This window comes from Miniopterus schreibersii, assembly GCF_964146895.1.
Source record: "Miniopterus schreibersii genome assembly, chromosome: 6".
NCBI lineage: Eukaryota > Metazoa > Chordata > Mammalia > Chiroptera > Miniopteridae > Miniopterus > Miniopterus schreibersii.
In genome coordinates, this window is record NC_138107.1 from 59,817,013 (window position 1) to 59,836,957 (window position 19,945).

A 19,945-nucleotide genomic window follows, 5' to 3' on the forward strand; every position below is an offset into this window, starting at 1 on the left:
GGATGGCGCGCGGAGGGGCCTCCGAGGCTCGGGCCCTGCAAAGCCCAGGACCCGGCCCTAGGTGTCTATGACGAATGCCAGAGCGGGCGCCTTCACGGTCGCTGCAGGTCCCGGCGGGCGTGGGACAGGCGGCTACTCAGCGCCCCGCTGGACAGGCCCAACCAGTCGAACGCGGAACGAAGGGGCGGGCGGAGGCCGGCGCGGGGCCGCTGCTCTGCAGGCCCGCCCTGGCTCCGGGCTCCGGGCCTCCCAGCCGGGGAGTCTGCGCCTGCGCCCGCCGGCCGCTGCCCGCTCTCCCGGCGCGGCCGTGGTCCCGGCTGCAGCGCGCCGCCTGGGTGTCTGGGCGCTCCATGGGCAGCAGCGAGGGCCGCGATGACCGATTTCGGCGAGGAGCAGCGCAACGAGCTGGAGGCTCTGGAGTCCATCTACCCCGACTCTTTTACAGGTGACTTCGGCGGCCGCGTGCCCGCAGCCGCCCTGGGATGGGGTGGGATGGGCCGGAGCCGCCGCCCTCGGCCTCGCGGGCCACGATGGACGTGGGGACAGCGGGGCCACTCTCTCCTCAGGTTCTTCTTCCCTAGGGTCCAGGCACTTGCGAGCGACTCCGCGGCTGTTGCTCCGCTTGTTGCCTGGAATCTAAAAGCCCGGGCGAGGCGGGCGAAGCCCCGGAGAGCGCCAGGCCTGGAATGGAGTCGCGGGCACTTTAGTTTCTGTGTAACTTACAGCCACCGGAGGTAGAGTGAAATAACACGAAAACATACTCCACGTGGGAGTCAGCTTTCCAGGCCGCAGAGGTGTCAGTTTGCGCATTTTCGCCTCTCTTCGGGTAGGAGCTGTTTTTCCTGCGCCGGTGTTTTACGGCCGAGGGGATTCGGAGTGGTTGTTTGCCCGGAGTCTGTTTGAGAGGAGCTTTGTTCCCGAGGCTTGTCGTTTCCCTTTTGCTGCTTTTTTCAGATTTTTCTGGCATTCTGCAGCATGCCCAGTGAGCGGGGTGGCGCGAAGGTCAGTGCCGCTCCGGGTTCGCAGGTGTTCGCCGTCCGGCCGGGACTTCTCCCGCAGCCAGCGAGGCGAAGGCGGGGCCGGCTGTGGGTCGGCCGGCGAGTTAGCGGCAGGACCCGCGCCGCGCGTTAGTCTCGCCTGGAGCGCCCTCAGACGTGTGGGATGTGGGATCCAGCTCCAGCTGGGAAGGGGGGGGAGCAGAAGATTGCTTGGCAGGTAGGGCTAAGGTAAAATACTGAGACATTCATCACGCGAAGGAAGACAGCTCTTCTGTAGTACGCAGTGCTTCAGGTGGTCCTTAAAATGCAGCGAGGTAGCCGTGTCGATACGGCTTCTCCCACATGACACTCAGTTCTTGAGGAGGGATCAAGTGAAGCCGATAGGAGCCAGGAGAACCGAGACTTGTGGGATTCCTGTTCCCCGTACCTTCCTTTGAGGGTCGTGCGTCGTTGACTGCCAGAGTTCAGGCATATATATTGTTGTCACTCATAAACTCCAGCCCCTCTCCCCCTTTCATTGTTTAGTGTCGTTTGCTTTAGCTCCTCCTTTGACCACTGCTTGCAACGGTAGCAAATTTTGTTCTGCTTTGCCAACAGGCAGATGTCTCTCAGCTACCCCTGTGTAGCTCCAGTCCTGTTCATGTTCTCTCACCAGCAGTACAGCTGTGCTGTGAGGATGGTAAGGGGATGAGTGAAGAGGGGTTTGAGAGTGTCATTAACTGGGTGAGTGTGTATGGAGTCTGGCTCCCTTCTCTATCCTTGCTTATATGTCAATGTCTAAATAAAATAGAATACAGGGTCAGTTGCTCCATATATTCTTAATCGTGATACATGGTCATTCCTAGTACCTTGGAAATGTAACAAGTATGAACACTGTAGGCAGAGTTAAGGCATAAGATGTGCTGTTTTAATTTCTTTGGACATAAGGTATCCTTCCTTAAATACTGTGCATATAAGCATTTATAAAAGTGATACATTTTTTAATCCTACAACAATCTGGTGGTTCTTTCGTATTGTGCTAGGCCCTCATATAGTTCAGTGTATGCAGTTCTTGTCCCAGGTAATAGTGCTTGAAGATTCTGAGTCAGGGCAATAGAAGACAATTTATGACTATTTGATACATGCAAGTATTCTGCAGTATCAGCTGAGCCCATCAGTTTCTAATTCCTATCAGCAATCCTACAAGCTTTGCAATACGTAAATTAAATTGAGATGTCTTGATTTATAGTTTTTTAAGAACTCTGCCTGACTCCTTAATCATATTCTTTATGGAACCTCTCAGGGAAATGGCAAACAACTTTGGAATAAAATATTTCCATGTTTAATCTTTTGAAATCTTCAGGGTTTTCGGGTTTACTGTTTTATAGCCTTCTTCTGTGTTGATGATTTTGTACTTTCATCCTTTTGTACCAGGTTTAAGAAAGAGAGATTGCTTGTCAGTTTGCCAAGGAACACAAATTGGTAGTTTTCTAACTACATTTTGAATCACACTTAATATTAGATTTGGTAAATGCTCAATGCTGTTGATGAAGGAGGTAGATACGCTTTTGCTTTTTGTTTGTTTTTTGTTGAGCAGCACATCATGACCCCCTTTTGGATGCTGAAGAGGCACAATTTGGCCAGCCTGTAGTCCTAGCTATATAGACCTAACTTAACCTCAGAATTGGAGAATTAGTTGCTTAACTATTTGCAAAGAACTTTTGGTCCAATGTTGCATTTGTTGTAAATTCTAACAAATCATAGAGTTTCTTCTTTTTGCTTGTTCCGTAGCTTGGCTGTACATTGATCCAATCCTTATAATAGCAAGTCTCCCAAAATATAAACAGACTTTCCTGATAACACATTCTCCCTCAATAGTGCTTTACTTGGCAAGGTCCTGCTAAGGGAGCAGGATTTGGTTATTTCCATTTCTGTATCAAAATCTCTGGCTGTGGGGAGTTTTGTTGAAACATACTGGTTGGCTTCAGGCTAACCAAAAGGCAAGTTCCCTTGATTCTGTTTGGTCTTACAAAGAGGGGTTCATAATCCTGTATTTGCTGTGTCAGAACCTCAGAGTAGCAGTCATGAGCCTTTAACATTTATAATTGCATCTTACAGATGGGGCAAAAGTCAACTTGCAAAAGTAGTTTTTCTAAGACAGGCACTTCCTAAGAAGCAAATGGACTATTTTAATATGGGCTGTCTGGTTCTTTGTTAAAACCTTAATGTCATTTGTGTGTCCCTTTAGTGTACCATTAGCTGCTCTACCTCCATTATTTCTGCTCTTGACAAAATCCTTAATTCTGTCCATCTATCCCTATATCACCTAACACTTCTCCCCCTCCTCTGGCTCATTCCACTATGCCCAACAACCTTACTCTTTCTCAACAGTATCTGATCCACTTGCAGTGGTGGAAGTCTGGTATCTTTAAGGCAGCTAATCTTTTCTCTGCTTACCTCAACAGTAATGCATTGGAACTGGGATTATTCCTTCATCAGAATACAGGAATCATTCATCTTTGCAAGTCCAATTAAGTAACTTTCCCATCCCCATTTTAGTCACCTCCAAGCTTTGGAATATTATTATTTTCCATGGTTTTTTTAAATACATTTTTTAAAAAAATTAGGTTCAGCTGTGACAGAAAACCTCAAATAACAGTGGTTTTTTTAAAGGTAAAAGTTTATTGCTCTTGCACATAAAAAATAGTAGTGTAGCTCTTGTCTAAAAATTCCTCAGGGACTCAGGCTTCTTAGTTCTCTGTCACCCCCAAGATGTAATCTCACCCTCATGGTTGAGATGGCAACATTCCTTTTCCAGGCCATAGGATAGTTAAAGGGGGAAAAAAGTAAAAGACAGCAGTTTCTTAAGGAAATTTCCTGGAAACTGTCAAAGGACTTACTGCTTCCATCTCATTAGTTGGAACATAGTCATTTGGTGAGACCTAAGTAAGGGAGCTGAGAAATGTAGTTTTATTCAGGGTGGTCAGTGTGCTCAATTAAAAATGGTATGACTGGCCCTAGCTGGGTAGCTCAGTTGGTTAGAACACATCCTGACATACCAAGGTTGTGGATTCAGTCCCTGGTCAGGGCTCTACAAGAAGCAACCAATGATTGCATAAATAAGTGGAACAACAGATCAATGTTTTCTCCCCCCCTTCCCCTTCCTCTCTCTCTCTCCCTAAAATCACTCAATCAATCAATAAAATTTTTTAATGGTATAACTGGAAGAAGTGGAGAGTGGCTTTGGGGGGATATTAGCAATATTCTCCAATAGTCTTTTTTTGTTGTTCCTGGGTCACAAATTTTTCTATGTAACGTGTGCTTGGTGTAGTGGGTATTATTAGCTCTGTGTCCTTAGACAAATCATATAACCTCTCCAATCCTCAGTTTCCGTATCTGTTTAATGAAGGATGTAAATGGAAATACTTTATAACTGTTAAATTAATGTGAGATACTCTTTACTGGAAAGCTACCATATTAGTTTCTGATTCTTCTAATATGGCTTCACAGTTCCTTGTCTTTATCAACAAACAGTTTTGATTTCCATTTTCTTTAACTGATGGGGGCATAGTCACACCTTGGAAATGCCACTTCAAACATCTGGCCTCTGAAATTCCTCTTTCTGTCCATAAACTTTGTAGCTCATAGTTCTTGCATTCCCGTGCTTTCAATGAACATGCCTTTCGTCATGATTTCTTATGGATTAATGGTTTATCAACTTCTTTCTTGTTCATCTGGCCTCCTTATTCTGTCTGGCCCTGAAGGTCTGACAGTTAAAGATGTTCTTGCTACCTTCCCCATGTCCTCATTTACCAGATACTGACCACATGCGATTGTTAGAAGCCCAGCATACTGGGAAAAGACATTGGATAACTTACTTACAACACAGTGTGATGACTTTCCTGGAGGCATGTATGGGGTGCAGCTGGAGCATAGGGAGAGGAGAGGGTCTGAGTTGTTTTGGAGAACTGAGGGGTGATGCGGCGTTAACACATGAATGAGCACAGAGAAGGAGCACAGCATGACTCTGAGGGAGCGAAATGTGTTCAGTGGGCAAGTGGGTTGGTATTGCTAGAACGTAAAGTGAGAAGTGGGAATTGCAGAAAATGAGACCTGCCAAGTAAGCAGGGGCCAGATCACAAAACCTTGTTAGGAATTTAGACGTGATCTTACAGGCCAAGGGTTCATTGCCCATTTTCTCCCCACCTAGCTGCACAAACACGTGCACATTGTAGACACATTGGAGGTGCATGTAGGCACTGCCGTGTCAGACCTGAATCTCGATAGTTGGAGTGGTTTACAAATAAACTAGTCTTTTCTTGAGCTTGTTTTTACCTCTCATGGCTGCTGCTTTTCTTTTAATCTCTGGCACTTTTTCCATCTCTTGGGTTTCCCCCAAGTTTAGGATTCCTTACAAAGCTGGTGTTGGTTCTTATTTCTCTCTCCATTTTTTCTGTAGTAATCTCATCAAGTCTAATGGCTTTAGCTATCACCTCTCTGTGAACGTTCCCAAATAAATTCAAGCCTAATTCTCTTTTGCTCCATTTGCTCGTTTCTGATGGCACGTTCAGCACTTCCAGCGGAAACTACCCCGTCCTTACTGTACCACATTTGATTTTTCTTTTGTAGTTCTTATTTTTGTTAGTGGCCCCACTGTCCTCTGCCTGCAAATTCACAGTGTCACTCATCATGTTCCCTGCTATTCCCATCGGTTCCCACCCAGTTCATAACCTCATTATCTTTGCTGGGACAGTTTCATTAGCTATCCAGTTTCATCCTGCCGTTAGCTGCATTTCCCCTCATTTTATGCCCTGTTGCTAGGTTTATCTTCCTATGTTTAGAAATACAATCCTGACCATGTTACGGTGGCTAAAAACAAAAACCTATTACTGGCCACAACTAAACTTTCAGCTATATTTCCAGCTAGTTTTCCTCTCTCACACATATTTCCATCAAATGAAATAATTTTTTATTCCCTATTTATTCCTTAAGTTTCCCCACATTGTACCCTTGCTGCTGTGTTACTCTCCTACATTCCTTTCTTCACCTCTGCTCACCAACATGCCTTAATTCACAGCCTAGCTGAAATGATTTCCCTGGAATTTCTCAGCTGGAAAAAAAATTTTTTTTAATGAAACTCCATAGTTTACTACCTGTATAACCTTGGGAAAATTATTTAAAGCTCTTTTATCTCAGTTCCCACATCTATAAAATTGGGATGATACAATATTTTATTGATTCTAAGACATATTTTTACATTTTAATATCTATCCAATGTGCATTTGTCTTATAATCGATTACATACCGCAGTTTAATTGCAGCTTTTTTTTCTTAGTGGTACATAAAGTAGGGTACATCTCATACTTGATAGTCTTAAGTTTGGTGCAGTATGGTAACAGTATAAAATCATGATCTTGGTATGAGAATTAACAGATCTTTATGTAAATGCATAGCACAGCACAGGCACAAAGCAATGCTCAATAATGTTAGCTGTTATTGGCTATAGGTGATTCCCTAACTTACAGCCTCATGAAGTCCTAGAAAATGGTAGTAAGTTGGAATGTCATTGGGTTGAACCTTTGTTTCTGTACTTGCAATATTTATATTTCATGACGTATAAATGCTGAAGTTGGTCATGAAAAGAAATAGTGAAATACATCAAATATATTTTACACACATTTGTTTGTTTAAAAAGAAAGGGCCAATCATAAAAGCTTTATTATAATTTCCGCTTAGGGACTTTTTCAGCATGGACTGGCCTGCCCGACGCCTTTTAAAATGTGAGTCTTTTATCTTTCCGACAAAAACCTTTCAAGAATCATAAATGTTCATCATTGTTTTAAGTACTTTTAAACTTCAATTAAAATGCAGGCATTTGTCTTGAAACTTTTATTGAGAAAGAATATTTATGAAGGCCTCAGAAGTTATGGAGTAAGGAAAGCTGAGTAGTTTCCATAGTGACTTCTTCAGAGATCCCCATGCTCTTTCCTTTCAGAAAGAGGCTGCTGACCTGATACCACCCTTGACAGGGCAGGGGCCAGTGCTTTCCAGGCCTAGAGTGAGGCACAGGCTTTTCTCATCGACTCAGCATCTTCAAGGGTTGCTTGAATTTTCCGTGTTTATTCTTCTAATGGTTCTGAATGCAAGTTTTCTTTGTTTTTGTCTTTTTCTTTCATTCCATTAGTTTAGCTCTTTCATTGAGCCAAAGTTTATTGAGTTTCTAGATAGTGCCAGGCACTGATCTAGGCGCACTCATAGTTTTTATAGTATTGTTGTGGGGGGAATAGGTAGACATCAGGGTGTAAAATGGTATATAAAGCTTTCTTATTTATGTAAATGTTGATTTACGTGTCTTGTCTTTTAAAAACAAAATTTATTGAATTTATTTGGGTGACATTGGTTAATAAAGTTACGTAGGTTTCAGCTGACTTGTCTTGCTTAATAAATTGTAAGCAATTTGATGTTTGGATTTATGGACAGTTTTATAATTCCATGAAAGATGATAGAGGCTCAGTAATTTGTAAAAAGAATAAAGTTTGGTTCTAGAGATGCTGTGGGAGAAAGAGCTAGCTAGCAGACACAAACTCAAACAAATTAATATTTACTGTTTGTCATGGAGATTCTGAATTGTATTTCAGAATATATAGGTATAAAATTAGTGATAATACTGAATATTTATCAGTGAGTAGTTTCTAATAAGAAACAAACTTTTTTGTCATTCCATTTGGGAATTTTTTAGAATATAATTTTCTATATGTAGGTGGAAATTTTGAATTAAAGGTAAATTACTTAATTATTTTAATTGATTTGATAAAACTCCAGGAGGGTACCTACTATAGGTATTTCTTTCCAGATTAAAGACAACCCAAGATTTAAATAGAAATTTGATGGATGTGTTTTATCACTTGAATGTTCTATTTAGTCTGTATTTGCGTAAATGGAAATTCAGGTCTAGGGATCAGTTTCCTGGACTGGGTAGTGATATTTGGCTAATGAGGAAAGCATCTTAATAACTTAATCTCTGTCTGTATTTTCTTGCAGTATTATCAGAAAATCCTCCCAGCTTCACCATTACTGTGACATCTGAGGCTGGAGAAAATGATGAAAGTAAGTCTCATAAAAAATACCTGTGGTTTTTCTAAGCCTCTCAGGCATTTTACTCATTCAACAGCAATTCTGTGCTGGGCATTGCAGGTGTAGAGATGCTAAGGTGCTGTTAAGGATCTAGTGTGAGTGTTGTGTGTTTCTAGTTGATATACTATGTAAACATGACTTCTAGAGAAATAGAAAGTCAACATGATATATTCTGACACAATGAACTTAATTTTTAAAAGTGAAACAGAAACATTAACAATACAGCAGATGGAGAAAAGGTAAGAGATTCTTTTGGCCAAAACAAGACTGGATGCATACCTATTTCAGTGATTGTGTGGTATTAGTCAGGATAAATACCTATTTGCATGTTTTTCTCTCTCTCTTTAGAATGGGTATTCTACTGTTATTTAAATATATATGTATAAAGCCAGGTAAAACCTCTATTATACAACTATAAAACTATGACAGATACACAAATTAAATAAGGCAGTTATAAAACTAATAAATTAAAATTAAATAAATTAATTTAAACTTGGCAGATGTTGGGGGAGCGGCAATATCTGAAGTTCATTTCTACCTTTAGTCTAGTTCAATTAATATTATAATTTGAGCCCTGGCTGTATAGCTCAGTTGGTTAGAGTGTCACCCTGATACACCAAGGTTGCAGATTTGATCTCTGGTCAGGGCACATACAAGAAGTAACAGATGAATGCATAAATAAGTGAAACAGCAAATGGATGTTTCTCTCTCTCTCTCCCCATCTGTCTCTCTTTCCCTCCCTCATTTCCTCTCCCTTTCTCTAAAAATCAGTAAAAAAAAATATTGTAATTTGATAAAAACATAATGTAAGTTGATATTAACCCCAAGGATTTTTTTCCTGTTAACTAAAATTTAGCCATGTAACACCAGTTTTAGTGTTAATACTTGCTAAATCTGTTTTATACAGTTGAAAATGAGGTTAGCATAGAGATAATACTGAAATCTGAATTAAAGGATGTTGGATACAGTTATTTACATATAGTATATTTATATATGGGTAATATTTTTATTTATATGTATAAAATCTCATACACAACATGGACAGTTTTTATATTTTGTTTAAAATTGTAAGAATACTTTTATACTTTAAATATACCAAAATGGTAATAGTGATCCCTTCCTGGTGATGGGATTATTATTGATTTTATTTTTACTTTAGTGTATTACTAACTTTTTTATGGTGAATAAATGTCTATTGTATCACATAGTAGAATCAATAAATTTTAAAAAACCAGAACGCTTTTTAGCAATAAAAATAGAAAGGTTAATAAAATGAATTTTTAAATGCTCAAAAACAGTGTAATCTTTTTATATCCATTGACTTATAACATTCTTTATTGACATCATACACAAAAATTAAAACAAAATATTTTAAAGTGTTGTGTCTGTGTCATCCCCCCCCCCCCCCATGGAGAGTGATTTAGATTTGAGTTAAACTCATCCAAATCAGGTTTTGATAATTGAAGTGTAAGTTATAAGAAAGGCAAACTTTAGACAAAGGATTTTTGTGGCTAATAGGTTTTGACAGAAAATATTTTGTACATCTGTTTAGTTGCAGTTTGGTGGAATTGACACATTATAAATTAATTACTGATTCAACAAAAATGTTGATGTCTCTGTACTTTACATTTTAGGGTGTTCATAGCAAACTCTTATCTTGTGTCTTTAGCTGTCCAGACTACCCTCAAGTTTACATACAGTGAGAAATATCCAGATGAAGCCCCCCTTTATGAAATATTCTCGCAGGAAAATCTAGAAGATAATGATGTCTCAAGTATTTTAAAATTATTAGCATTACAGGTAAGGAATAACAGGTTTTGTAATGGCATTATTTTTTTTGTCCTGAAGTATTATACATCAGTTGCAAGAGTTAAATATGTATAATTAATACATTGAAAAAGCAGAGTTCATTGTGTGTGTATGTGTGTGCGCATATATATATATATATATATATATATATATATATATATTTGTTTTCCATTCTACCTTTAAACTTTGGGTAAGAGAAGTTGTCCCTATACCTGTCTGAAACACAGTCAGCCCCATGACTTTCAGGTATAAAATGTGTGATAGGTATAAGCATAGCTTCAATTAGGTTCTCAGAATATCGAGTCCCATGTGCAGTTAAAAATTCCAACTGAAAAGAAAATTTCCAACCCCTCTGACCTGTTGCAGGCTACTTGCCTACAATCTGGGAAGAGGACTGGTGGTTGATTTTGTTTTTTCTTATGTTTTCTTCTCCCTAAACTTACAGACAGCAACAAGGGTTTATGACATCTCCAAGAGGGGAGGTTATATGGAAGAAAAAATGGGTATTAGAAGTTCTTATTTGGCTAGTTCTCTGATGGGATAGGCTACCTACAGTCTGGACTTGGCAGGTATTTAAAGCTGTCTCTTACTTGGGTAGAGAGTTTTAATGTGTTCTTCAGAGTAGCGAGTGGGTGGGACAAGCAAAATCTTTACCATCTTAAAATCAGAAAGTCCTAGTTTTGTTTGTTTGTTCTATGAAGAATTAACAGAAAACATGTCTCCACCTTAAATGTAACTTGTATATTTCAAGGACTACTGGTATTCTTAATGCTGATATTTTTAAAATATCTGGAGCTATTAGCAAATGAAAAGAGAAAGAAGATATATCAAACATGAATTTATGCTGATCCTGAATCCTGTTCTCTGTTACCCAGTATGAAATTACACTAATTATAGTGCCATTTGGCATAACATGCTTCATTTAAAACATTGCAGAGAACCTGGGACAGTATGCTATATTCAGTCAGTCATGTATTAATGTAAGTTATTTTGATCTAAGTGATTTATTTTCTTGCATTTTATATTTTATTCATACTCAACTCCTTCCTTTAAAAAAATTTCTTTCTAATACTTATCTGAGATCAGATGTATTGAGGGAATATTTGCACTTTTCCTCTAAAAATAGTTGAATTAATATTGAATTATCAAAATAGTAAATTCATATTACAAAATACTCATGAAAAATACAGAAAAACATGAAAAAGAAAATAGAAATTATAGAAATTATTGTTAATCTCACCAACCAGATATAACTGCCTATTAACATTTTGGTGTGATACAGTTCAGACTTCTTCTTATACTTATATTCATAGTCCCTCTCCCACCCCAAGGTAGATCATTCTATACATAATGTTTTATAACATCCTTTTTTTCACATTACAGTGTGTGGCATCTTTCCATTTTAATAAGCATATATATGAATCATTATTTTTGATAACTGCATAGGATTTCACTGTATGTGTAATTACACATAATTTTTGAAACATCTTAAAATTCTTATTTTTGCCTGCTTTATAATATATAATTCTTTGAATATTTTTATATGTCACTATTTGCACATCCTTAGAGCATTGTCTCCTTTGAATTCCTAGAACTTGGCACATAGTAGACACTCAGATTTATTTATTTTTTTTTAATTAAAGAATGAATTATGATGAGTGTACTTGTCCAGAGTCTTCCAGAAGTAAGATTACTGGATTAAAGAGTACGCATATTTAATTTTATACACACTGCCAAGTTGACCGTCAAAATGGTTGTGCCAAGTTATGATTTCACTATAGCAACTGAGGGTGTCTGCCCACATTTACTAACCTAGGTATTTTCATTGAGAACGAAACAAATGATGACAAAGTAAAAATAATATAAAATCATAATTTGAAATTCTTTAATAAATAGTGATGTGGAAGTCTTTACCTATGACTTCTGGTTGTCTAGTTTCATTCTTATGAATAGTTTCATTCTATATGAATGATTCTTTTTTTGCTTTTCTGTTGGAATATTAACTTTTTGAAAAGAGATCCTATTGGTATTTGTTCTTGAAATGTATCAAGTGTTAAGTGAGATAACTAAGACAGACACCATCAACACCATCTTCTCTGTCATAGATTTTATACTCTGATGTGGAGTATGGACTGGCAAACCAGATGTCATTATTCTTTGTGAAAAGTGCTCTGATGGGTGAGGTACAGGAGTGAACGAATGGACATAGATTTGAGGCACCTTCCTAGAGGAAGCTGAGACCCGAAGAAAGAGTTTGCCAGGCAGTAAAGGGAGCAGAAGAGTTTCAGGGTAGAGGAACGAGCTTGCCTTTAAGGGTCATGGGAGGGAGAGAAAAGAGATCATTATTTCCTTCCAGAGCTTTCAGTCTTACTAAATTACTTAAGCTTAGACTTTGAGGTTTATGGTTACATGTGATGGAATTTAAAAGGTTAATTCCCAGAGGGTCTTCTAAACTGCTTAAAAAGTACGGTCTTGCTCCTGATTGGTTTGGAAAGCTATTGAGAAGTTTTTAAGCAGGAGACTGACTAAATGAGTTTTGTGTGTGTATTGAATGGTCAGAGAAGTTGATGTCAGGTTTTAAGAAGACCACTTGGGTATTTCTTGTGATATTCCAAGCTAAAGATGATGGTGTCTGATGAGAGTATTGACAGAGAACAGTAGGCAAATTTAAATGGCATATACAAATAGGTAAGAGATGGTGCTAGAGTTTAAGATGGGGTGGTAGTGTTCAGGTTGGATAGATGGTGGTGCAATTCTCTGAGATGGAGAACTTAGAAATAGGTTTTGTGGAGAAGATGATAGTTTCCGTGTTGAGATGCCTTTGTGACGTCCAAGTCACTGTCCAGTGGTCAGTTTTCATATGGGTTGGCACTCAGGAGAGAAGTTTGTTTAGAGTCAGATTGAGGATGATTAGCATGAAAACACACAGAGAAGCTTCATTGCAGAGGATTGCAGGAGCTGGCTTGAAGCTTAGTACTCACGGAGGGCCCAGGGGATGAAATACTATTCAGACCCTTCTGAGGCCAGCCCTGTCAAAGGAATGCTTGGAAATCTCTTTAGCTTCTGGGACAGAGATTCTGGCTTGTAAATTTTGGATTGTTTTTGGTCTTGTTTATCCACAGAAATAAGATAGGAAACCTATCTTATAAACAAGATATCTTATTTTATTTTACTATGCCTTCAAATGACCAACTTCCAGGTAGCTTTTGAACTAAAGCCCTTTCGTGAGTCAGAGATGCCTTTTTTTTTTTTTCTTTTTTTTTTTAAATATATCTTTATTGATTTCAGAGAGAGGAAGGGAGAGGGAGAGACAGAGACAGAAACATCAATGATGAGAGAGTCATCATTGATCGGCCGCCTCCTGCATGCAAGCCCGCAACCTGGGCATGTGCCCTGACCAGGAATTGAACCACAATCTCCTGGATCATAGGTCGATGCCCAACCGCTGAGCCACGCCCAGCCAGGCCAGAGATGTTTTTATATTTGGTTTTGAACCATTTCAAATCAAAAGAAAAAAGGTAGATAAAAATAAATCACAGAACTACCTACAATATTTGTTATTTTATTATATTAGAAAATTGCTCTCGCCTCACAGTTCAGTTCATTGTCACAGCTCTTAAAATATCCAAAAGGAACTAAATTAATGAAAACATGCTTGAGAACTGATGCTACTAGCTTCTGTAGGAAAGGTTTTCTGAATTCTACCTACATTTATGATTATTAAACAGAATTTACTGAAATGTCTATTTTAGGTTGAATATGGAAAATTACATGACTTTTTAAAATTATGTTTAATTTTTAAATAATCATTTATCCAAGTGTCTCAACTGATATATAACTGAGTAATTATATTATGAATGTATAGAATTTAGTTATTATGCTGAAACACTTTTTTTATTGCTTAGTTTTTATTTGAGAAGTATGCTTCTCACTATAACCTCTTTGTTGTTGTTGTTGTTAAATAGGCAGAAGAAAACCTTGGTATGGTGATGATCTTTACTTTAGTGACAGCTGTGCAGGAAAAATTAAATGAAATAGTGGATCAAATAAAAACTAGAAGAGAAGAAGAAAAGAAACAAAAAGAAAAAGAAGCAGAAGAAGCCGAAAAGGTACATTAAAAGCCATGTTTTCCTTCACTATTCTCTAAATCTGGTATTTTTTGTTTTGAGTTTGGGATTTTTTGTTAATTTTTTTGGAAATCACAAAAATAAATGAAAGTAAAGCTTTTATAAGTAAAATCTTGGAAGTCCCTCATTTAGTTGGTGGCATAACATAAGTAATGATTAATAGTCAGTAAAGTTTAGTAAAGCTCATGCAGGTAAGATCAAGAAATATAAATTATTTCACTTATGGTATAGAGTTTAGAATGAATAAAGCCCCCACCAGAGTAACTTACATACAGTCATGCACTGCTTAATACGGATATACATTTTGAGAAATGCATTGTCAGGTGATTTTTTCATTGTGTGAACATAGACTGCACTTCTATGAACCTAGACAGTATAGCTACTGCATACCTAGGCTATATGGTACAGCCTATTGCTCCTAGGTACAAACCTGTATAGCATGTCACTGTACTGAACATTGTAGGCAGTTATAACACATTTGTGTATACAATAGTTAAGTATTTGTATATCTAAACATAGAAAAAGTTCAATAAAAATGTGGTATAAAAGATAAAAAATGGTACACCTGTACAGGGCACTTACCATTAATAGAGCTTGCAGGACTGGAAGTTGCTCTGGGTGAGTCAGTGAGTGAGTGGCAAGTGAATATGAAGACTAGGACATTACCATACATGCTTTAGATTTTATAAACACTGAGCACACAGGCTACACTAAATTTATAAAACAGCATGAGATTATATCAAGCACAGGAGAAAGTGCTGCAATCAAGAGACTTGGTAAACAAGATGTATGAGGCTGCTGCTGGTGCAACATGACATACTGTTTTACAGCAAGCTTTTTTTATGTAAGTAGAGTACATTCTAAAATGACGATAAAAAGTATAGTATAGTAAATACATAAACCAGTAACAGTTTTTATTATTATCAAGTAGTATGTACTGTATGTAATTGTATGTGCTATATTTTTATACAACTAGTAGCACAGTAGGTTTGTTTACATCAGCATCACCACACACACATAATGCATTGCCCTATGATATTCGGACAGCTACGAGGTCACTAGGCAAGAGGAACTTTTCCACTTCGTTATCTTATATAGGACCACTGTCATATAGGGGGTCCATTGCTTACTGAAACATCGTTATGTGGCACAGGACTGTATTTACTAAAATAAAGAAAACAAAATTCTGAAATGAAGTAAAAAGATAAGCTATGATGCTAGTGTTCTAAATTGATATGTATTCAAAACATTACTGCTAACAGCAACAACTTTCTTCTGAACAGTGACTAGCAATGGGGATACGTTGCATATTATCTTTGTTTTTTGTAATAAAAATTATAAATGGACTTGTCCAGAATAAATTGCCAAAACCAATGAGAGTAGCCAGTGCAGGCAGATACCAGATTAAATACTTCAAAACTTGAAACAGGTTTTCTGTTTTTCTCCTGTAAGTGGCTATATTCTTTTGTCTAGAACATGGGTGGGGAGCCTTTTTTCTGCCAAGGGTCATTTGGATATTTGTAACATCATTCGCAGGCCATACAAAATTATCAACTTAAAAATTAGCTATGAAAAATGCTCCTAGATTCATTGAATTTCAAGTCCCGCCTGCAGTTGCCTTGGCAGGACCAGACCAAATGACTTCTCAGGCCAGACGTTCCCCACCCCTGGTCCAGGAAATCATTAAGCCTTATTTTTTAAACTGTTGTCTCAATTATCTGGTGACATATCTTTTCTATTTTCCAAGCAATTATTTCATGGCACTCCTGTTACAATTGAGAATTTCTTAAGTTGGAAAGCCAAGTTTGATGCAGAACTCTTGGAAATTAAAAAGAAACGAATGAAAGAAGAAGAACAAGCAGGAAAAAATAAATTAAGTGGTATGCCTTGCTTCTGTTTCCGGTCCCCCAAGTTACTTCTGATACAACAAGGGGATCATTTGGACAGGTTTCTATAAGAAATTCTTTTTTATCCTCACCAGAGGATATATTTACTGATTTTAGAGATAGAGAGAGAGAGAGAGAGAAAGAGAGAGAAAGAAACATCAACATGAGAGAGAAACATAGATCAGTTGCCTCTTGCACATGCCCCGACTGGGGATCGAACCCACAACGTGGGTATGTGCCCTATAACTGGGAATCGAACCTGCAACCTTTTGGTACATGGACGATGCTCCAACCAACTGAGCCACCTGACTAGGGCTATGAGAAGATATACTTAGGCATCTATGGGACAAAAAGAGAAAGCATTCACTCTACATGATGATGTATCTTCACACAAAATTATAATTAATATTTATGGATTATCTTTTATCTAAATATTGCTTTGGATAGATCTTGAGATACAGCTACCATGACTTCTAGGATTATAAACCTTAAAAGTGATAGAGTCAAACCCATTTGTTTTTCTAGGACTCTGAGGCAGACTAGGTTATCAGTTGTCCCATTTTAATGCAAATACGTTTCATACGTCTCTTAGCTGAGTCCATAGATGTATTGAAATTCACAGAAAACAGATTTTCAGACTTTTTTTCTTGGGTTATTACACTTTTTAAAGGGTTATAGAGAAGATGGAGAAAACTACGCCATTCAAATTAAACCTATTTATTTCTTTTAGGGAAACAGCTATTTGAAACAGATCATAATCTTGACACATCTGATATCCAGTTCTTGGAGGAGGGTAAGATACTCCCAGAATTCCACATATACATATTGTACTGTTTTTAATATCAAACCAGAGTGATAACAATATAGTAAATCTCTCCTCCCAAGGGTTTAAAGAAATACATTTTGAAAAACAAATTCTAATGTTTGATAAATTTATATGTTAAACTATATTAGTGTATTCAAGTTTTCTAATAACTGAAGCAAAATCGAAGATAGCAATAGATAAACGTTTATGATCACATTAGCCTCTAACAACTTATAAACGAGGCCACTGATTCAGGTGACCTATTTTCCTCAAGTTTCTAGCATCATAAATGTATGGAAACTATTCCATGGTTTATAGTGAAGCTTTATAAAAACCTCAAACCTGGAGCTCCTCTTGCCCTCTAACCAAAAATCTTATATTTCATACCGCTCTTACTGTCTTTAGAGCATCTGGTCCCTTACGCTTTCCTGCTTCTCCTTTTTATGCTAATTCTCACCCTCTTTCAGTCTTCCGTCTGTGCATTATCCATCCATCCACAGGTATTTATTGTACCCCACCTATGGCCAGTGACCATCCTGGCTGCTGAGGATACAGCAGAAAATAGCATAGAAAAATTCCGTGCCTTCACAGAGCTTATGGCTGATGTGTGTTTCTTAAACTCTGCTCCGTGCGCCACACCTCTGATGGCACCTTGCTCTTCGTTAGCCTTCTGTCATGCCCATCTGGGGATCCGCTGGCATCTGGCCTTTCAACCTTGGTCCTGGACTTTCTGCTGCAGAAGGTTAGGCAGCAGTGTTGACGTGGCTCACTGTTAAGCCATGCTTCTCAACCTGAGCGCTGTGCCCTTCTCACGTTTTTAAGTGTATTTCCCATTGTAAAATACATTTTGTTATATTCTTGCTGCAAGATTTTTATAGTCTCAAAACAATCAGCAAGGTTGTCCTCATCTATCCCGTTCTCATTTTAAGGGCTCGTTTTACCTCCTATTTTGTTGAGAAATTCTAGATCCAAAAAGCTTTGTCCCTTTCTCCTTTGTACTTTAGAAGTCTTACCGTTTTACTATCTTCATGCATTCTTGACTTCTTTCCCTGTCTAATAGATCAAATATCTCCTCACATCCAATAACTTACCAAAGATTGTGGATTCTGCTGCTAAAATGTCTTCTCAGCTATTTTCTCCTGATATTGCAGGTTTTATCATTTTTCACCTGGCCTTTTGTGGTAGCCTCTTAAATTATATCCCTGCAGCAGTCTCGTCCTCTTTCTAGTGACCTTACAAATCCTATTGTCACTGTCTCTGAGGTGTTATTTCTAAAACCACATGACATTTGTCTCCTTAAAATCTTTTGGTTCTCTTCTGCTCAGAGGAAAGTTTGGCCTAAGCAATTCTTCAGTCTTTCTTCATCTGTTGTGTCCAGATAGTTTTCCTCAAGAATCTTATGTCCTAGATAGAAGTATTCAGTGTCTCCACTTGTCTGTCTGCCTTGACATATACTTCTGCCTAGAATTGCTTCATTCTGGCCTCTTTTCTTCTTGGTGGATCCAAATGTATCAGGAAGATGTTTCAGAGGTCCTCTGCTCTGTGAAACCTTCACTACCTCTGTCAGACAGAGTCAGTCATGTTTTGGCTTGGACTTAGCAAATTGTATTTGATTACTGACCTCATATGCAAGATTTATTTTATTGAGTTGAACATCAGTGGGTTAGGGCCCGAGGGGGAAGGAAGGTGAACAATTTGGGGCATAAGAGTACTGTTATATCCTGCCTTTATATACTTCAGACAAACTGAAGAGTGAAGATATTTAATGAGAGCCTGGGTATTGTTTCCTATATGGCTTAGACAGTGGGCATCTTGGAAAGGCATGCCATTGCTTACAAGGCGAACTGGGTGACAGTGAAGATGAAGTTAAATCTATCCCCTAAATAACGAGTACAGCTGAGCTTTAATGATATGCATATCTGCCAGGATTAGAAGAGATAAGCTCCTGGTATGAGACCCTTCGTCAGTGATCGTGAACTTTGTATAACCAGGACATATCATTGTCTTCAACTTGTCACATGCCACAGCATAAATCGTTCATTCTAGAAAGGCTTTTTTTATAACTGGATTTTTTAGACTGTGAACTGGAAGCATGAAGTTGTTCCTAAAATGTGTGAGTCTGCTGACCATTGCAGACCACTGTTGGTGTGATTTCTGCAGCAGTTTAAGTTTCATCACCTCCCACGCACGTGGAGAAGTTTCTGTCTGTATCTTTCATGCCTAAGTATAAGAGTGAAGGTGAAATCTTCTGTCTTTGGCAGCTGGAAACAGTGTGGAGGTGGATGAGTCTTTGTTCCAGGAGATGGATGACTTGGAGCTGGAGGATGAGGCTGACGATCCAGACTATAATCCTGCTGACCCAGAGAGCGACTCAACCGACTGATGGACGTCTGTCTGCAGAGGCTTGACCGCCACAGCATCTGTGGCTGTGCTGAGAGGGTGCTGACTTTCCTTTCTTTTTTTCTAAGAAAAAATAATTTTCAGGAGAATATTCTTCTGAAGGCTTTCATCAATGAGCTTAATAAACTGACCTTAAAATTTCAAATATACAATGTTGAGTTGCTCTTATTGGTGGGAAGAAGGTCACATTTAAAGTCACTTAGTGCTGGAGAGACCGGCCATCCCTGCAGACTCGGAGAGACGCTGGGCTCTGGTGTGGGCTCATGTGTGAGGAGCTGGAACAACTCAGAGTTTCTGTGCTGGAGGCAGTGGTGGCTTTGGATTCCGAGTGTTGTCATTTATATAAAATACTAGAAGACTGAGGTGAAAAGAGAGTTCAACCTCTGAATTCTAGCCTTTGGACATGATAAATTGAAGTCTTAACAAAACCAGAAGCCCATATTGTAGTCAGGAATAAAATGGACTTTAGCCCTGTCGTAGTTGAATCAGAACCATTTGTGGACTTATTAAAGTGTGTACTTCTAGGCCCTTCTCAGTTTAGGTTAATAAACCCAGAGCCTCAGTCTGAATCTTAAAACAGTGACATCTCATGCCAGTGCCTTGGTGGTTGTGATGCACACTCCTGAGTAGGAAGCACTGTCCTACGGTTGTGAAGTCTATGTTGCGATGCCCCCTACATTTCTAAACCCGGATGAAGGGGTCTGAATCCTTGGGGTTGTACTCTGTCTACAAGAGAACCGCATTCCACATCCATGCCTATGTGAGGCCTTCGGAATTATTGGAATGATTGACTCGGGGATTCCAGGT

The 19,945-nt window shown here is 38.7% G+C and overlaps 1 protein-coding gene across 2 annotated transcripts; it reads left to right on the top strand.

Moving 5' to 3' along the window:
• Positions 1-76: 76 nt before the first annotated feature.
• On the top strand, positions 77-19,290 carry RWDD1 (RWD domain containing 1). Of its 2 annotated transcripts, XM_081141302.1 has the most exons (8): positions 183-445; positions 6,714-6,757; positions 8,019-8,084; positions 9,781-9,911; positions 13,886-14,029; positions 15,795-15,927; positions 16,664-16,726; positions 19,000-19,290. In XM_081141302.1, exons 1-8 carry the CDS (start codon positions 351-353, stop codon positions 19,119-19,121), a joined length of 798 nt encoding a protein of 265 aa, XP_080997428.1. In that variant the 5' UTR covers positions 183-350; the 3' UTR covers positions 19,122-19,290. The 2 variants fall into 2 exon arrangements, with proteins under 2 accessions (XP_080997429.1, XP_080997428.1); XM_081141303.1 differs by lacking the exon at positions 6,714-6,757 and having other exon boundaries at positions 77-445.
• Positions 19,291-19,945: the final 655 nt, after the last annotated feature.

What these genes read in the sequence shown, in the direction of transcription:
- RWDD1 (XM_081141302.1), top strand. Translation starts at nt 351, where the DNA reads ATGGGCAGCAGCGAGGGCCGCGATGACCGATTTCGGCGAGGAGCAGCG. An exon ending in GGCTGGAGAAAATGATGAAA is followed by an intron (nt 8,085 to 9,780) that starts GTAAGTCTCATA and finishes TTGTGTCTTTAG; the next exon opens with CTGTCCAGACTACCCTCAAG. An exon ending in TATCCAGTTCTTGGAGGAGG is followed by an intron (nt 16,727 to 18,999) that starts GTAAGATACTCC and finishes TGTCTTTGGCAG; the next exon opens with CTGGAAACAGTGTGGAGGTG.